Genomic DNA, 19,279 nt, shown 5'->3' on the forward strand with positions numbered 1-19,279 from the left:
GAGAAAGGCCCTCAGATGAGACCGTGTTCCGCATGTTCCAAGGAACAGCAGTAGCCCAGGTGGCTGAAGCAGCATGAGTGAAGAGAAGCAGTGAGCGTGGGGAGCTGGTGAGCCACCGCATCCTGTGGGGGGCATAGAGAACACTAGCTCAAAGGTGGACTGGGTGAGTAGAAGAAGGGACGTGATCTAATGTAAGTTTTTCAGAGCTCGTTCTGACTTCTTGGGAGAAAAGTTAGAAGGCTACTGCAGTAATTGGATTGACAGAACATGATAGTATTTGTAGAGCTGGTGAGGAATGGTCAGATTCTGAATAAATTTTGCAAGTAGAGCCAAGTGGATTAGATGATGAATTAGATGAAGGATGTCTAAGAAAGAGAGCAATCAGGAGTGCTAGGTTTATAGCATGAATAACTGCCTGAGTGGTGAAGATTGTCACTGAGATGGGGAGGACAGGTTTGGAAATCATGAGTCTATTGGGACATACTAAATTTACAATACGTCTCAGTTTCCAAGGGGCTGTGCTGAGGAGGGAGTTAGATATATGAGGCTGGCATTAAGGGGAAAAGTTGAACTGGCCGTTAGCATGATGCAAAGGAATCTATAAGGCTGTGGTACTGAATGAATTCACCTAGGGAATGGATGCTGCTAGAGGAGAGGTTTGAGGCCACCTCTGGTGACTCCCACATTTAGAGGTCAGGAAAAGGAGAACCAGGAGAAAGTTTTGGACATTTAGGAAAAGAGCTGAAGGTGTGGAAGAGTTGTTTGGGAGGAGGGTGGGAGTAAATTGATTAGGGGAATGTAGTAGGATTATGCAGTATCCCAGGCTCAATTGAAAATTAGACTATCAGTCTAGTTCATGTTTAACTTCTTAGGTCAGGTACAACGTCCATAGCAAGCTAAATTTAACCAGGTTTTTTCTTCTTCCAGAAAAGCACAGTGGAAGAGGAGAGTAGAGAGTAAGGGTATATGCAGAGAAGTGATTCTTATGATGGTTTATGGAGTGTAAACTGGGTAGGAAGGGAAGTGAGGACATGAGAGACATAGGCTGTTCAGTGGATGGGCAGACCCAATGGGGTTGAAGAAGTCCTTGAAGGAATGAGCTGTCAAAGTAGGGGGTAATGGTCAGAGAGCTGATTGCTTGAAATTAATGCTATAGAGCCTTGCAGTTGTTGCTAATGAGAAGGTCTTGGGATGTGACCACCAGAGTAGGGAGCTGAGCTGGGATGGAACACAAGATTACTGGAAGTCAAGGAACTGAAAGGCCAGGCTATTGGGAGGATCATCTGCACAGATACTGAGATTGCCAGAAGTGGATAGTGGAGTGGTAATGGAAAGTAAGATGGCAGGCCAAGAACTAAAATTCTCAAAGAATGAAGGGGATGATCCATAAATTGCACAAATACATAATTGATCTCAGGGACCTAGAATCTCTATAACGCATTTGAGGGATATTTTTATCAGTCCTGTATCTCCAAAATATTGCCTCCCCCCCCCATTTGGCCAATAATGTTTTTTTCTTACTTTCAGAAGTATTTATTGCTGAAACTTTTTAGTCTATACTTTAAATATGTTAACTTGTATTATGTCTTTATATCTCTATTCAAGTATAAAATCTTTAAGATAGAGAAAATAGTATCTGCTTTTTTCTTGGTACTCATTATATGGATAAACAATTGACTTTCAATAAATATTATTTGTTGATGAAAAACTATTATTAGGATAAGTTGTGCTTAATTATTCTGTTCTATCCTTGTAGTATTTCATGGCACCACTAAAAAGATTTCTGACAGCAGCAGAATTTGACTCAGTATTCATCAACATTCCTGTAAGTAAAAATATGCTAGCTAAAATTGTGGTATACTTCTATAAAATCCCTATCTTCTTATTGGGTTCCAGATTCCTATTTAATATTTTCCTGTATTCTTGAAGAATTTTAACTCTATTTTTTGCCTCCTGAGTTCTTATATCCTTATTTTCTAGAAATAAAGGATATGTCATATCTTCAGCCAAAGTCAGTTGAGATGCAAGCTGAACATGCATGGATAAGATTCATGTATTATCCTTAACTGCTTGTCAGGAAGAGGTAGTCTAAGTTAAGGAATCCCTGGTGCCGCTGTCTGTCTTGTGGGAGCCCCCTTATGGTCCGCTCCCTGATGTCTTGCTAGTCCAGCCCCTCAGCCCCATCCTATAGATGCTGTCCTGTCACCTCAACCCCATCCTATGGACATTGATTTCTCCACTTCCTTGGCCTCTGCTCTGTGGTGCTTTCTGCTTCTGCTTCCAGTTGTACTAACCTTAACTCCCATTTCTGAAATGCACTACTTCCTTATGATTTAAGAGTCCATTTTAGTGGTTAGATGTGAGGAGCTTTTTTTTCAAATTTATGTAAGCATTTTGAATTTCAGAGCCCCTTCCAATTACCTTATAATCTTAAAGGATAGTTACCTAGAAGCATTGAAACAAACCAAATGCTGTGCCCAGTGAGGTCATAGTAGGCAAGATTCAAGTTCTTAAACCTCTAAAACTGGCTTGGGTTTTAATAGATGGCTCATGGATACACTAAACAGCACAAGTTTGCTTATTTCACCTGGAAGTTCCCTACTATTTTGGTTGTCATGTTCAATGTCTATGTGCATCAGTTTGCGGGTTATTGTCCTTGTCCCTGATTTTGGCCAGAAAAGATATTCTCATTGATTCATAGCATAGCAGGAAGAAAAAAGTCACAGTATCAGGTGAACATTTAGCATAAAGCAAATCACATATTCTCGGAAGATGAGGCTCTTGAACCACCTCGCTGCTGTCGCTGTAACATAGGATGCATTTGACAGTCCTTAATCTTACAGCTTTAACATACTCTTCAACAAAATGACAGAGCCAACATATTCCCGTTTCCTTCACCCTGCTAAGGAAAGGGCTTGGCTGTGAAGTCAGTGTGGGCACCAAGGTACAGGGAAGGGATAATGGGAGAATTGGCACTTTGATTAGAATTTCCTCATTTCCTGGCTGTGACGTGTTGTTTACTGTCTGACTGAAAATTACTTGCTTATCAGGAAAAGGTGGAATTCTGACTTCTGAGTTGCTCTAGCAAACTGCCTAGTACAATTTATCTGCTCTTTATTTATGCCATTAGTTGTCTGGTTTCAAGTAATTTAGTGTGATTATTGTAAGCTTAGCACCAGGACACCACTAAATGACCAAAGTGCAAATCTACAATTTTATGTCCCAAGGACATGAGTCATTACTTTATTCTGTCAATAAAACATTAAGCACTTGGATAGTTTTATTTTAAAAATTAGAGTGATTATAATGAAAATGAGCTGTATATATATATATTTTTTTAAAGATTTTATTTATTTATTTGACAGAGAGAGACACAGTGAGGGAGGAACACAAGCAGGGGGAGTGGAAGAGGGAGAGGCAGGCCTCCCGCTGAGCGGGGAGCCCGATGCGGGGCTCGATCCCAGAACGCTGGGATCTGAACCTGAGCCGAAGGCAGGCACTTAACGACTGAGCCACCCAGGCGCCCCGAGCTGTACATATTTTTATATAAGGAATAAATTACCCTTTAATAAATAGTGAGATAATTTCCATCCCCCCCCCCAGGACACTGACGATTCAAGTCTGATCTGAAAGTACTGTTTTCTATGCACTTGGCCTGTCTCCCTCCCCTTCCCTCCCCTTCTCTCCTCTTCTCTCTCCTTCCCCCTTCTCCCCTTTCTCACTTCCCTTTCCCTCCTCCCCTTCCTCCTGTCTTTATCTGTGGTAGCATGTTTATATATTGAGGGCATTCAACATATCTTTGAAAGACAAGTCTAGCAACTGTAGGGATTTTCAGTTTGGGTGATTTTTTTTTTTGGTCCTGATTTATAATTTCCTTTGACATGTTTTTTTGTTTTTTTCTTTCCTAAGGAGCTTGTAAAAGTTCATCGGAACCTAATGCAAGAGATTCATGATTCCATTGTAAATAAAAATGACCAGAACTTGTATCAAGTTTTCATTAACTACAAGGAAAGGTAACTTTTAACTTTTAAATGTTGCGGCTATCACTTTGTGATTATAGTGAGGGTTAGTATTAAAATTGCTCATAAGTAACTATTAAGATATTGCATAGGTAGTAATTAGAACATGGGACAGTTAATCTCAGGGTAGTAGTTTGAGCTCTTTATGTAATATCAAAAAAAAGGGAAAAACAAAAACAAGGATCCAGAGTTTTGCACTGCAAGTCAGAAGGTTCAGGTTCTTTATCAGACCCTTTACCCCTGATTTCTGTAGTTTTCAGGAAGTCATTTTAATGCTCTGAGCCTCCTTTTCTCCATCTGTAAATGTTAGGAGTATATTAGCTGGTGCCTAGTGCTTGGTCCCACTCCCATATTTTATAATTCTCTCTTTAAGGCAGTTTTCCCTTCTAAGTTTGAAAAAAAAAAAAAAATCTTCTGACCGACTCATGTGTGTTAAAGTACCAAGAAATTTCACTTAAAATGTCATTCTCTCTTTTTAAATCAAGCACTGGAGTTCCTAGTGCTAAGAAGTGGCTAATGGATTGCTTTGCATCAACGACAGTTGGATAAACATGAACTCATTAGTAGTTTTTTTTTCCCCCCAATGGAGAATTAAAAGAAACAATAAATTACCCAACCTTTTTGTAAAATATCTGTATTACTCCACAGCTCCCCTTCCTGAAGCGGCCTCAGACTCCATGCAGTGCGAATTCTCTTCCATCTGGCACCGTTCAGGCCTCTCATTCATTCCCAATTTTCAGGCCTCTCATTCATTCCCTGTATTTTCCTTAATTAAAAAGCAGGAAAGAGCAGGAGGTTTATTAATGAATGGAGTCTAAATAAAATTGTAGTGTAAAGTAAAACTGTTTTGGAGTGTGCATAAATAGTAAAAAGTTGATCTTTAATAGGAACATAAACAGAAATTTTTAATTTTGTTTTTGTGACATTCATGTGTACTTGATGTTAACGGTCATTAAGCCAGTTTGTAAAATCTGTACGTGGAATTAATCCCATTCAAATTTAGAAATAAAATTTGATGTACGTGGAATTAATCCCATTCAAATTTAGAAATAAAAATTAGCCCTTTTAATAGCATAATGTGAGTGACCCTTATTCTGTGACTGCACGTGTGGTGTGCGTTTAAAAGAAATGAGAAAGTGGAGGTTCGGAGAGATGACTTGTAGTTTGCCCAGGGTCACGTAGGTAGTTAGAGACACAGGACAGGTGAGATTTGCTCTGATTTCCCCCAACTGTGGTTGTAAATAGATGGGAATTCTGCCTCTTCCCTTTCCACTTTATTCTGGCTTTTTTTTTTTTTTTTGTCTTACGAATCTCTCTCCCTTTCAGGCTGGTTATTTATGGGCAGTACTGCAGTGGAGTGGAGTTGGCCATCTCTAGTTTAGACAACATTTCTAAGACAAAAGAAGATGTGAAACTGAAATTAGAGGTACCTGTTTATTTTTTGTTTGGTTGTGGAATAAAGTAAGATAAACCTTAAAGAAGAGGAAGGAGATGGTGGATGGGCAAAATGGGTGAAGAGGACAGGGAGATACAGGCTTCCAGTTATGGAATAAATAAGTCATGGAAATACAAGGCACAGTGTAAGGAATGTAGTCAGTGATATTGTAATAGTGATGTAAGGAGACAGATGGCAACTACACTTGAGGTGAACACAGCATCGTGTATAAAGTTGTCAAATCACTAAGTTGTGCACCCGAAACTAAGGAAACGTTTTGTGCCAACCATACCCCAAAAAAGAATAAGAACAAAAGTAGATATATTTCTTTTCAAGATCAGTGCGATAATAAATTTCCCCATGTATGCTAAATATAATTTCATGTCAACTTTATAAAATATTTTCATAGTTAGCTCTATAAAATATTAATGTGTTTGTAATAATATAACAGTAGTAAAATCTACGACTTATGGCTCTGTGTTTTACATGCATTATCTCGTTAGATCCTTATGACTCTGTGAGATATGTACAATTAATTTTCTTCCCTTATGGGTGAGAACACTGAGGTTCAGAGAGATTATGAGTAATTTGCCCAGGGTCAGCTAGGTAGAAAGAGGGACAGGATAAGTAGGATATATGGAGATAATGTACATGTAGATTAAAAATGGTTATTAAAAATATAAGACATTTAGGGTCAGGTGTATAAAAGGGGCATGAATATTGCCCGTAAGAGGGAAGACAAGACAGACACAAGTAAGATTAAGTCGTATGTGACAAGCAGTAATAGGGCTCTATGAGTAAGACTGATTACGTCAGTACAGGTAGAATGTGGGAGATTTCTCTGGAGAGGTAGTATTTGAGTTAGGTCACCAAAGAATGGAGTGAGTCTTGACAGGTGAGGTTCCATGGAGAGCATTCTGACCAGATGATTTGGGAAAGTTTGAGAAATGGAGAGTAGGCCAGAATAAACATTGCACATGGTAGCAATGGAAAATAAACCTGGAGATTGTGGGGTTTTTTTTTTTTGTATATCATTTCTTTTTCACAAGAAGAGTGTACTTTCAAAGAACTTTTGCAAAAGATTATTTATATGTTATATGAATTATTGTCCCAATTATATTACCCATATGTTTGGATTTTCTTAAATGTTGGGTAGAGATACATAGTCAGCTCTTAAATGGCTGTGTTTGGCTTAGTTGACTCTCTAGTGTCCCCTTTGCTGTCTTTGTTCAATTTAGCAGTGAGGTCAGGTGATGAGAGGGAAAAAAGAGGCACATGATTTTCAAATTAGAACTCTTTCATTGCTTTAGAGCATTTGGTGTGATTTCATAACACCCATAATGGAAAAATATTGGTTAGAAAGTTTACCTATCAATAGGCTATCAAGCAACCATACTAACTATCATGGATCTTTTCCCCTTCTTACAATCCTCTGATGATGCGGACTCTACCTGCTGGTGGCTTGAGTCACTACTAACTTATACCCTGACAACCCTGTTAGTGTAAAGGGTTCATGCTCCTTTTGGGAGAACAGAACCTCAGAAGCATAGAGCTATAAGCTATCTTGATTCAAATTAAAATATGATGGTAAGACAAAACTTGACAACTTACACAACTGGTTCCTAACAGAGCTACCATTAGAGCTGTTTTTTTGTTTGTTTTTTAACAAAGATATAAAACTCTGGCTCAAGATAGGAGTCTGCAAGTCGTCAGTCAAACCTCCATTATACTCAGCATCGTTTAGATGTTCCTCTCCCTTCCTTCAGAGTCATGGTCAATGTCCTGCCTGTGACATACTCTGGGACTCTAGGAACATTGTTGTATGATCATTGTCTGAGGGAAAGAGAGAACCTCTGGCTGAGTTTGAAAGGCTCAGGGCAACGGGCTGCTGGCTGTCCTTTTTTGCCTAAAAAGTCACTACTTCTGACCAGGGCCCTGATTTGCAAGTATTGAATCAGACACTTAACTGTGACACCTCAACAGATACTCTTTGCTGGGACTGTCCTCTGCAACTGCTGGCATGATAAAGGGAAAGCTGCCCTATTCTCTGTGTGTCTCTGCCTCCTTCATGTCTTCAGTATTTTGTTGTTGTTGTTGTTGTTGTTGTTTTTTAGGAGAAAGCGTGTGTGTGGGGGGGTGGGGCAAAGGGAGTGGGAGAGAGAATCTTAAGCAGACTCTAGCACCCTGAGATCATGACCTGAGCCAAAATCGAAAGTCAGATGCTTAACCGACTGAGCCACCCAGGCACCCCATGTCTTCAGTTTTGTGGTTACTTTTGCTCTTGGTGATTTTATCTTTTTTCTTTTCTACTTTGGAACCAAGATAACATAGGGCAAAATGTGACAGAGTCTCTTTGTCTTGTCCTGTAAGCTAGCTCATCCCTATTCCTTTATTTTCTTCTCAGTTAGAATTGGAGTTCATCTAAGCATGTGATTGGATGTTTTGGAAGACTCATTTCTACCCTTTATTTACTTTCAATGCTAATAAGTATTTCACAACCTCAGACTCAGACTCCTCCCCGGTTGAAGGAAATGCCAGCAATGTTAGTTTTTTTACTTCCTGAGCCTGTAATTTAGAACTTCAAGGAACTAATTCTTTCCCCCACAGTTTTAAACTGACTTCTATAACATAACAAAGTGAATTTTAAATGTATAACCTTTCTCTTCCTAACACTATGTTAAGATGGTATATATATATAAAGTGTAAGATACAACCTCAGTTCCAAGGAGCTTAAAATGCAGCTAGGGAGATGAGACTCATTCATTATAATAATCTTAACAGTTTAACCTCCTATTTGAGACTCATGATCCAGAACTCTCCACAATCTGTAGAAGCAGGAAATGAGTTGAAATAGTTATTCTTCCCAGTGAACTGCAGCAATTGACAAGACATGAGCTAACTTGTCCAGATGTGTCCCCAGTTCTTGCTTGAGACCTCTAGTCAAATACTCATTAAGTCACTACGGTCATTAGAGCTAATGGTGTTTACTTTATAGGTCCTGATAATATATCCTTCCGTGTGCCAGAAAAGCTAAGTGTGGGCAAAGGGAAAACAAACTCATGAACAAAGCAGTATTTTCTTGAATGCAACTCTTTCTAGGAACTGGAAAATTCCTTGGTCTGGGATATGCAATTGAGGATTTTGGACTTAGTTTCTCACTAATAATAATAATTTTATGGAACTTTATTTTTTACACCTAGGTCATAAAAATATGTGAGAAACAGTAAAATCAGAAAAGCAACTTGTTCAAGGTTACACAGCCAAGCTTTGATTTGAAGTCACGCTTTGATAGTTCAGAGTACTTTCCTCAAAGTCATAGTTAATGGCAAAAGAATGGACACAAGTCAATACTATTTTTAGATAAACTTTTAAGAAAGGAGAGTATGAGATTAAAAAAAAATAGGCTTTTGAAACTTTGAATCCAATAATGGGTTTATACTTTAGCAAATTTTTGGAGTCAATCATTCCGTTTCATTTAGTTTCACAAGTATTTATTAAGCAAGTACTAGATTCTTAAAGCTGTAAAAGATACGGTATATTGGGGAAGATACTGTGTACAACAACAGTTAAAATGCCCACAAGGCACAGAGAGAGCACAATTTTGATTGGGATTATCACAAAAGGCCTAGATGTATAGTTCTTGAAGAGGATGATAAATTTTATTGGAAACTAGACCAAGCACATGGTGGTTGGGGAGAACAGAATGAGCAAAAGGCATGCCCATGAGGAAGGCACGTGGCCGGTTTGATGAGTAGGGACTCGTTCTTGATGCTGGGCCCACAGGCCGGGGATGGCGGTGGCCGTGATTGGTAGAAGGTGGAACTATAAGGGTAAGTAGAAGAAGACCCTAGAGGGCCATTAGAGAAAATAATTTTCATGCATAAAATAGTTCTGCTTAATGAATCATTTTGGAGTTGAAATGCTACAAGGTTTGTCTTTTTGGTTTTTAATTAGATACTTTCTATTTTTCAGGAAGGATTATTAAGAAGGAAAATAACAAGATATTTATTATATAATAGTTTTGTTTATGGCCTCTGCATCTTTTAATGCTTGCTTTATGACTTCTTTTGATAAAATTAACAAAGTTTTTAAAAAAGTTTTTAAAAAACATTTCATTAGGAATGTTCCAAAAGAGCAAATAATGGAAAATTCACTCTTCGAGATTTGCTTGTGGTTCCTATGCAACGTGTTTTAAAGTATCACCTTCTCCTCCAGGTATGTAACTTAAAACTGTCAGTTTATTTGTTCATTTTTCATTTAACAAAGTATTCGTGAAGCATCAGTTATGCTCCATATACTCTTTGGTGCATTGTGATTTTTCAATGATTAGCTAAGTGGGAAATAACAGAATAGCTGGAAACTTTTTCTTTTAGCAAAGATGATTCTGTATCTTCCGCAAAGTCACTTTTTATGTCCTTCAAACAGAACTGGCTCCCCCCCCCCAAAAAAAAGGCAAAATGAAAAGATCCCTTTAACCAAGTCTTCTTTGGTTAGCAGGAATCATTTATTAGAATCTGAGTGCTGCAATACCCCTGATTTTTGGCAGGTTAAGTGTTTTGGACCTTTTGCCTTATAACCATAAACTAAAAAGAATTCTGTCACATTCCATGTTGCTTTCTGCTATAGTGAATTATAATAAGACTACATTTATTTTGAAGTGATTCTTGTTATAACCACAAAGCTTATGGTTTCCACAGTTAGTCCTCTAATGAGGGTGGAGAGTCTTATAAATTTAATTTGATAGCTGTACCAGGAGGCTCATTAGTTCTGCTCCAAGGAAATGTCTTACAGTATTAGTCTGTCAACTCTGCTGATGCTTGTGAAATGTCATTTTAAAAAGATCTACTACCTGTATGTGAAATATAATTTTGAGTCTGCTGTGCTTTAACATCTCGTATATTAAATTCCTTGAGCTGTAGTTGCAAAATTATTAGTCATCTCTATTTTTGTTCTACTGAGAAATCAGAAAAATTCAAACCCTGATTATTTCTTAAAAATGCATTAAAACATTTATAAGACCTAAACTCAAAGCAACTTAATCAAATTGGATTTTATGAAAAAATAATGAGGACTTAAGCAATCAGTTTCTGAGACATCACGAAACTAAAAACATGTCCAAAATAAGATAATAATTTATTTTGTAACTTTGGTATAGTCAGTATCAATTGAAGAATTTAAAAGGTGCAGTTTTCAAGAAACATCTATTTTGGTCATTTATAAAATTCTAAAGAGACTTATAAAAGTTTAAAATATGACTATACCTTTTTGAAATTCAGACTTTTTTCTTAATCCCTCTTCGATTGTTTTATATTTTAAATTTCAAAAGAATGTTTAGTTTTATGATTTTTTAAAATAGGGAAATTTTTATTTGGGGTAACACATAGAGATAAAAATTCTAGAAATGTTTTCCCATCTTGACAGTGTAAAGTAGAACTTGTCTAACGTTTAGACATTTGTTGAATTAATGTATGAATTTGAACATTTCCTACTTAATGCTATACTTTAGTGGGGAAATAATTTTTGAAATACTTTATGGTTTGAAATCACAGATTTATAAATTTAGAATATTTGAGAGTGGAGGATTTGGAACTTTGAGCATAATTTACTATCATTAATAAAGGAAAAGTAAGAGTAAAAGAATATTACTTGGACAAATTTCTTGTATTTAGCAAACCTGATGGCTGTATGTCCTCTTTAAAAGTAGAAACGCTACTTGTGCTACACTCAGCAAAAATTTTTGAGCGGCTCCCCTGTTCAACACACAGTGTTAGACATTCATGGTATAAAACAGCCCATGTCTCCCTGCACTGATAATGCTTACTGTTTAGATAGGGAAAATGAAACGTACGCTTCTAGGTACCATACAATGTGATAGGTATACAGAAAGTATGGAGGTAGTACAAATAAAGGCCTAGTTAATTATGCCTGGGGAGGCTGGGGACTTAAGGAGGCCTCTGTCCTAGAAAGCTTCACTGAGGAGTGATTCTTGAACTGGCTGTGAAGGGAACAGTAAGAGGTTCAATAGGTGCATCAAAGAGGAAGCGCTTTCTAAGGAGAGCAAACAGCATGTCTAATGGGATCAGACATTAGAATGTATTTTGAGAATTGCAGTTAATTTAATGTGAATAGAATATAGATTGTTTGGGTAGAGTGGAGAGAGAAGTTGGGAGAGGTTTGCAGAATTCAGACCATGCAGGGTCTAAGAGGTATGGATGACAATCTGAAGCTTTTGTGGGCATCACAGAAATCTGAATAGGGTAGAGACAGGATCAGATTTATATATTAGAAACCTAGCTCTGATGTCAATAGAGTGAATAGACTGTAGTCCAGAGAGGCTACAAGTCAGAAGCCAATTTATAATAACCCATGTGAAAAAGAGTAAGGACTTGAACCAAAGTAGTGGCAGTGAGGATGGTTTCCAGGGAAAGGATCAAAGTCCATATCACCAGAACATAGTATGGGAGAGGGGCACCTGGGACACTTTTTAGGTTTTGGCTTAGGTGATTCCATTGATGGAGGTACCATCATTCAATAAAACATAAACGGGAACTGGAGCAGGGTTGTGGGTGAAGGTGCCTTAAGTTTGGAATTGTTGGGTTAGATGGGCTTGTGAGATACCCAGGTGGAACTGTTTAGTTGGACAGAAGAGTCTGGGACTCAGGCGTGAGTTCTGGGTTTGAGCACATTCCTTTGAGAGTGATTGTCTTATAAGGTGAGTGTTGATGTTATGGAGATGATTGTGATAGGATTTGTAGAGTAGGTACACTAAGAATAACAGAAGACTAAGGTGAAAATCTAGGGAATGGTAACTTTCGAAGGTACAGATAAAGAAGAAAGTATGAAAGACTGGTCAATTGGCAGAAAATTTAAGATGGACTAACCAACAATAATAATAGCAACAAACAAAAAAATCCTAATGTCCCTGAAGCCAAGGGAGAGGAGTAGTCATCAGAATCAGTTGGCAATGATGGGATCTTTCATGACATTTGGGAAGGATGTCAGTGTAATGGCAGGGGATAGAATTCAGGTTCATCTTTGAAAGGAAAGTGTTTCCAACCATTGTCTCCTGTTCTTTTGGTGTCTAGTTGGTCTTACAGTTTGAGATTTTTTTATGAAAATAGAACCTAGTTAAGTTGCATCAGATTTATTACATTATGGTGCAAATAGTGATAAAAATGGTTTATTTTTAAAAAATGTTTTCTTTCTTATATTTTGGTTTTAATTGATGAAAATAGTACTGAACTGTATCTTCCAAATAGGAATTGGTCAAACATACCACTGATCCTATGGAGAAGGCAAATCTGAAATTGGCTCTTGATGCAATGAAGGTAAGGCAAATGTATCATTAAGTTCTTTGTATTTTTTATTCCTGCCTAAAAACAACAGACTACAGATTGCTAATACATATGTATGATATGCTGATATAATATATAAGTATTTGTATAGTTTTGTATTTGGTGGGGAGAGCTGGATATTTTTTTTAAGATTGATTTATTTATTTTAGGGGGAGAGAGTGTGTACGATTCGGGGGAGGGGCAGAGGGAGAGAATCTTCAAGCAGAGTCCTGAGCTGAGCACGGAGCCAATGGAGCCCCACACAGGGCTTGATCTCAAAACACTGAGATCGTGACCTGAGTCAAAATCAAGAGTAGGACGCTTGATTGACTGAGCCACCCAGGCACCCCAGAGAACTAGAGATATCTATCTGTCTGTCTGTCTATCTATCTATCTATCTATCTATCTATCTATCTATCTATCTATATCTAAGATTTTATTTGAGAGAAAGAGAGGGAGAGGAGAGAGCACAAGCAGGGGAACAGCAGAGAGGGAGGGAGAAGCAGGCTCCTCGCTGAGCAGGGAGCCAGTTGCAGGGCTTGATCCCAGGACCCTGGGCTCATGACCTGAGCTGGAGCTGAACGCAAGTGCTTAACTGACTGAGCCACCCAGGCGCCCCCAGAGAACTGGATATTCTTAACTGAAATAGATATCCTTGCATGGATTTAATTGTTAGACAAAGATACATAAAACCAAGAGGTGTATTAAAATAACTTGTTATTTATGAAAGTATGACAACTTTTATAACCACTGGGAATGATTTAATATAATGGTTTTATTTCACATTCTTTTTGTGGTTACTAATAGAAAACTGTTGGCTTATTTGCAACGACATGGATGAAATAAGTCAGTCAGAGAAAGACATGTATCGTTTGACCTCACTGATATGAGGAATTCTTAATCTCAGGAAACAAACTGAGGGCTGCTGGAGTGGGGGTTGGTGGGAGGGATGGGGTGGCTGAGTGATAGACATTGGGGAGGGTATGAGCTATGGTGAATGCTGTGAATTGTGTAAGACTGTTGAATCACAGATCTGTACCTCTGAAACAAATAATACATTATATGTTAAAAAAAAAAAAAAAGCAGGAAGGGAAGAATGAAGCGGGGGAAATCAGAGGGGGAGATGAACCAGGAGAGACTATGGATTCTGAGAAACAAACTGAGGGTTCTAGAGGGGAGCGGGGTGGGGGGGTGGATTAGCCTGGTGATGGGTATTAAAGAGGGCACGTACTGCATGGAGCACTGGGTGTTATACACAAACAATGAATCATGGAACGCTACATCAAAAACTAATGATGTAATGTATGGTGATTAACATAACATAATAAAAGAAAGAAAGAAAGAAAACTGTTGGCTTGTGTAAGCAGCAGGTCAGCTAGTGACCTCAGAACACTGGTGTGACTTATTTTCCTCAAGTGAGGCTATCTGCCACGTTGACCTCCGTGGATACTGTGCATCAGCACATGTGGATTTCAGTCTGGGTGAAAACTATTTCTATTTTTAGGTAAATCTGAAAATCAAGAGCTACAAGTAGATAAAAGCAGGGTTTTAAACATATTGGGCAATCTGTAACACCCCAATTTCTACATTGTGCTGCATGTTGACTATGAAAGGAATATTTGCCCCTAACTTAAAACAAGCAAACATTTGTTCTCAAAACAAAACGCCAATGTGACTGTACCTCAGAACGAGGTTAACAGTTTCTCTGCCTCCCTGTGCCGGGGTCAGTGCTGGCTCTGCTGTTTAGCTGATTTCAGTAGCCTGCCAGGAACCATCACACAATTATTCGTTACTCTTTTCCAAAGTCATACCAAGTTTCCAATTTTTAAAAAAAATCATTTATAGATACATCCTATGAAAAGTCAGACTTTCATTTAGAACAAAGTTAGGAACTGCTTTTTGTCCGAGTTCTGTTCCTGCTGTTGCAGATGAATTTAAGAGGGTGGAGAAAAAAAGAAAACCCAGAAAACAGGAAAATCTAGAGCACATATAATAAAAATAGCTACTTACAGTATGGAGAGATTAGCTAATGTTTCCTCAAATACATGAAAAGACATTTTAAAGTAGGAGAAGAAGGCACGTGGAGAAATGTGTCTAGCATTGTTTGTTCACTTTTAATTCGTTTTAGTGCTCTGAGGTTTTTCTCCTCTCCTTTGCTTCTCCTTCATTAACTCTTTAAAATTGAACTGGCTGGCTTGACTGAAAGCTCTCAGGAACTAAGACACCAACTGGTTGCAGAAAACAGTCCTATTGGACTCACTGTCTAACTTTTAGTTACCTTTTTTCTCCCTGCTAATCCTTCATTATTGTGTTATTGACCTTATTCTAACCCGTGTAAGAATGTGATTCTCCCAAGGTCAGTTATTAACGTGTTTGGAATTTGCATTCTCCTGACCTAGTTTCCTCTTGTTCTGCAGGGTGGCAGATTTTTTTTTGTTTTTTATCCTTGCTCTTCTCAGAGGTGTGGTAAATGACAACTCTTTAGTCTTCCCAGCTGTACTCCAGACATTTTAAAATTGCTTTTGAGTTGCAGCTTTGATTGATTGGACGTTCATCTTATTGTCATTTAAAAGTTATGGTGATTACTTTTACCGCTAATGAAATTAATGATGTGTTTTCTTTCAAACAGTTTTCATCTCTTCTCCAGTCTTATCATGACTTCTTTTTGTACCCTTCTCTTTATTCTTTAGGACTTGGCACAATATGTGAATGAAGTGAAAAGAGATAATGAGACCCTTCGTGAAATTAAACAGTTTCAGCTCTCTATAGAAAATCTGGTATGTAATTATCCTGCTATCCAGCTTCCCTAACTCACAAATCAGAGGACATCCTACAAGTTGTTTTTGAAGAAAAGATAGTTTACCTTGAAGTTTCCATTGTCATAGGTTTTTTTTCTGATTCTTGTTTGGCAGCACCCACACGGATGTCTCGTGGCACCTGTGATATGTGTGTCATTGTCCAAGGACTTTCTGCCTTTGCTTGTCCCTCTCTCTTTAATCACACTATGCCTCTTCCCCTGGCTGTACAAATTCTAAACACTGGAGTTCATTTTTTTCTTTTCTTTCCCTTATCCCACACATACTCATGGCTGATTCCTGTTAATGTATTCATTTTATATATATTTACGGGGTGACTGCTGAGTGCCAGATGTTTTGCTTGGGGCAGGGGCTGTAACTATGAACAGCATGGTCTCATGGTTGAGGAGGCAGTAACAGGAGAGTTTAAAAATACTCTACTGAGGGGCTCCTGGGTGGTCAGTCAGTTAAGTGTCTGCCTTCGGCTCAGGTCATGATCCCAGGGTCCTGGGACCGAGCCCCACATCGGGATCCCCGCTAAGCAGGGAGTCTGCTTCTCCCTCTGCCCCTCCCCCTGCTCATGCTCACTTTCTCTCTCAAATAAAATCTTAAAAAAATAAATAAAAATGCTCTACTGAGATTCATGCTGTGAACAGGGTGGGGCAGCAGAGGATACTAAGGAGAGTCCTCGTTTAGATGAGATGGTTAGAAAAAGTCCGTCTCAGTCCTTTGCCTCTTGAACCTGAAGCATAAGAAGAATCCAGTGGTGCAGGGACCTGGGGAAGAGGATTCCAGGCAGAAGCCACAGCAAGTGGAATGGCCAGAGATGGGCCAGAACCTGGGGGTGTTCAAGAGGTTGAAAGGCAAGAGTGGCTGGGTGAGTGAGGGGCTCTGAGGTGGGAGGGGGGTGGGTGGGAGGACTGTGTTCCCCCAGCCTTATAGGCCAAGGCATTGAGCTGGGGTTTTACTGGGATTACAATGGGAAGCTTGTAAAGGTTTCTCTAGGAGAGTCATTCTGATTTACATTTCAAGAAAACCCTTCTAGCAGGCAGGCCAGTCAGCAAGTTGTTGGAGGGGGCGCCTTAGAAATCATTAGGTCTGGGGCGCCTGGGTGGCTCAGTCGTTAAGTGTCTGCCTTCGGCTCAGGTCATGATCCCGGGGTCCTGGGATCGAGCCCCACGTCGGGCTCCCTGCTCGGCGGAGAGCCAGCTTCTCTCTCTCCCTCTGCAACTCCCCCTGCTCATGCTCTCTCTCTCTCTGTATCTCTCTGTCTCAAATGAATAAATAAAAAAAAATCTTAAAAAAAAAAAAAAAAGAAATGGTCTAAGGGCGCCTGGGGGGCTCAGGCGGTTAAGCGTCTGCCTTCGGCTCAGGTCATGATCCCTGGGTCCTGGGATCGAGCCCCGCGTCGGGCTCCCTGCTCGGCGGAGAGCCTGCTTCTCCCTCTCCCACTCCCCCTGCTTGTGTTCCCTCTCTCGCTGTGTCTCTCTCTGTCAAATAAATAAATAAAATTTAAAAAAAAAAAAAAAAAAAGAAAAAAAAAGAAAGAGTTGGAGGCCTGGATGGAGCTGTGGGTGGTGAAAATAGAGTTGCACGTGTGAAAGAAAGACACTTTTCTTGGTCGAGCAATTTTATTGCCGCTTTCTCTGCAACATCTTTTCACATGTACAGTCACGTCCCCCTTTCAGGACCTCATCTGCCAACTTTTCAGTCACCGAAGCCTCCGTCCATTCCTTCACGTAGTTGTGTTTCCAGATGGCGGACTTCTCGATTCATTCTCTTTCCCAGCCTCGTCAGCATTTGCCGTTGCCTTCAAGATTCAGTCAGCATTCCTTAGCATGATATTTAAAGCCCTCAGTGATTTGGTCTTAAACTACTTTCCTGAACTCTTCCAGCTAGTACCTGCCTACATACTTTGTGGCTCTCCTGCTGTGTTGTAAGGTCTCTAATTTGCCGTACATTTTTATCGTTCTGCCTTTGATGATGGTAATATCAAAGCCTAGGATGTCTTCCCATTATTTCCTATTCCTTCAAGATCCAACTAAAATAATTCTTTCCCTAATCTCCCATTATTACTTTCTCTTTGTAATTCCATAGCATATTGTCTGGACAGCTGTTTAACATTGTGTGTGTGTGTGTGTGTGTGTGTGTGAAATATATATGACATTTACCATTTTTAAATGTACAATTTTGTGATGTTAAATACATTCATATTGTTGGGCAGCCATCACCTCTTTCCATCTCCAGAACTCTCTTCATTTTGTGAAACTGAAGCCCTTGTACCCATTAAACACTAACTCTCCATTCTTCCCTCCTCCCAGCCCCTGGCAACCACCATTTTACTTTCTGTCTTTGTGAATTTGACTACTCTAGGTGCCTCATATAAGTGGAATCATGTAATATTTGTCCTTCTATAACTGGCATATTTAGCATAATGTCTTCAGTGTCCATCCTTGTTGTAGCATGTATCAGAATTTGATTTTTTTAAAAGAATTTCCTTTTTAAGGCTTTAAAATATAACATTGTATATACCCCACATTTTGATTATTCATTCATCTGTATATGGACACTTGGATTTCTTCCCCCTTTTGGCTATTGTGAATGATGCTGCTGTGAACATGGGTGTGCAAATATATGCTTGACTCCCTGCTTTCACTTCTTTTGGTTATTTACCCAGAAGTGGAATTGCTGGATTGTGTGGTAATTCTAGGCTTAATTTTTTGAGGACTAGCCATATTGTTTTCCACAGTGACCGCCCCATTTTACATTCCCACCAGCAATGCACAGGAATTCCAATATCTCCACATCCTCAACAACACTTGTTCTTTTCTTTTCTTTTCTTTTTTATCTATTTTTTTAAATATCCATCCAAATGGGTACAAAGGAGTATCTTATTATGCTTTTGACTTTGTATTTCCCTAATGATTAGGGATATTGAGTATCTATTCATATGCTTTTTGGCCATTTGTATATCTTTCTGAAGAAATGTCTATTCAAGTCCTTTGCCTATTTTTGAATCACGGTTGCTTGTTGTTGAGTTATAAGAGTTCTTTATATATTCTGGATATCAATTCTTGTCACATGTTTTGTTTGCAAGTATTCTCTCTCATTCTGTAGGTTGCCTTTTCACTCTGTTGATAATATCTTTTGCATAAAATTTTTGATTTGGATGAATTTCAACTTATTGGCCTTTTGCTGATGGTGCTTTTGGTGGTATATCTAAGAAATCATTGCAAAATCCAGTGTCATAAAACTTTGCTCCTGTGTTTTCCTCTAAGGGTTTTATATTTTTAGTTCTTTGATCAATGTAGTATACTGTATAAGGTAAGGGTCCAACTTCATTCTTTTGCCTGTGCATATCCAGTTTTCCCAGAATCTTTTGTTGAAAAGGCTACCCTATCCCCATTGAATGATCTTGGTACTGTTTTCAAAAATCCTTTGACCATATATATGAGGGCCTATTTCTTTTTTTTTAATTATGTTAATCACCATACATTACATCATTAGTTTTTGATGTAGTGTTCCATGATTCATTGTTTTCGTATAACACCCAGTGCTCCATGCAGTACGTGCCCTCTTTAATACCCATCACAGGCTAACCCATCCCCGTACCCCCCTCTGCTCTAGAACCCTCAGTTTGTTTCTCAGAGTCCATAGTCTCTCATGGTTCGTCTCCCCTCTGATTCCCCCCCCCCC

The 19,279-nt window shown here is 38.9% G+C and overlaps 1 protein-coding gene across 1 annotated transcript in view; it reads left to right on the forward strand.

The window, feature by feature from the left end:
• Positions 1 to 19,279, forward strand: part of VAV3 (vav guanine nucleotide exchange factor 3) — a 357,055-nt gene that overhangs the window by 178,200 nt on the left and 159,576 nt on the right. The window contains exons 7-12 of the mRNA XM_035017895.1: positions 1,757 to 1,825; positions 3,910 to 4,013; positions 5,346 to 5,445; positions 9,574 to 9,669; positions 12,714 to 12,782; positions 15,479 to 15,565. Of these exons, the coding sequence (XP_034873786.1) occupies positions 1,757 to 1,825; positions 3,910 to 4,013; positions 5,346 to 5,445; positions 9,574 to 9,669; positions 12,714 to 12,782; positions 15,479 to 15,565 (525 nt within the window). The remainder of the gene's footprint in view (positions 1 to 1,756; positions 1,826 to 3,909; positions 4,014 to 5,345; positions 5,446 to 9,573; positions 9,670 to 12,713; positions 12,783 to 15,478; positions 15,566 to 19,279) is intronic.

This window comes from Mirounga leonina, unplaced genomic scaffold (genome assembly GCF_011800145.1).
Source record: "Mirounga leonina isolate KUSES-001 unplaced genomic scaffold, KU_Mleo_1.0 Mir_173, whole genome shotgun sequence".
Classification (NCBI taxonomy): domain Eukaryota; kingdom Metazoa; phylum Chordata; class Mammalia; order Carnivora; family Phocidae; genus Mirounga; species Mirounga leonina.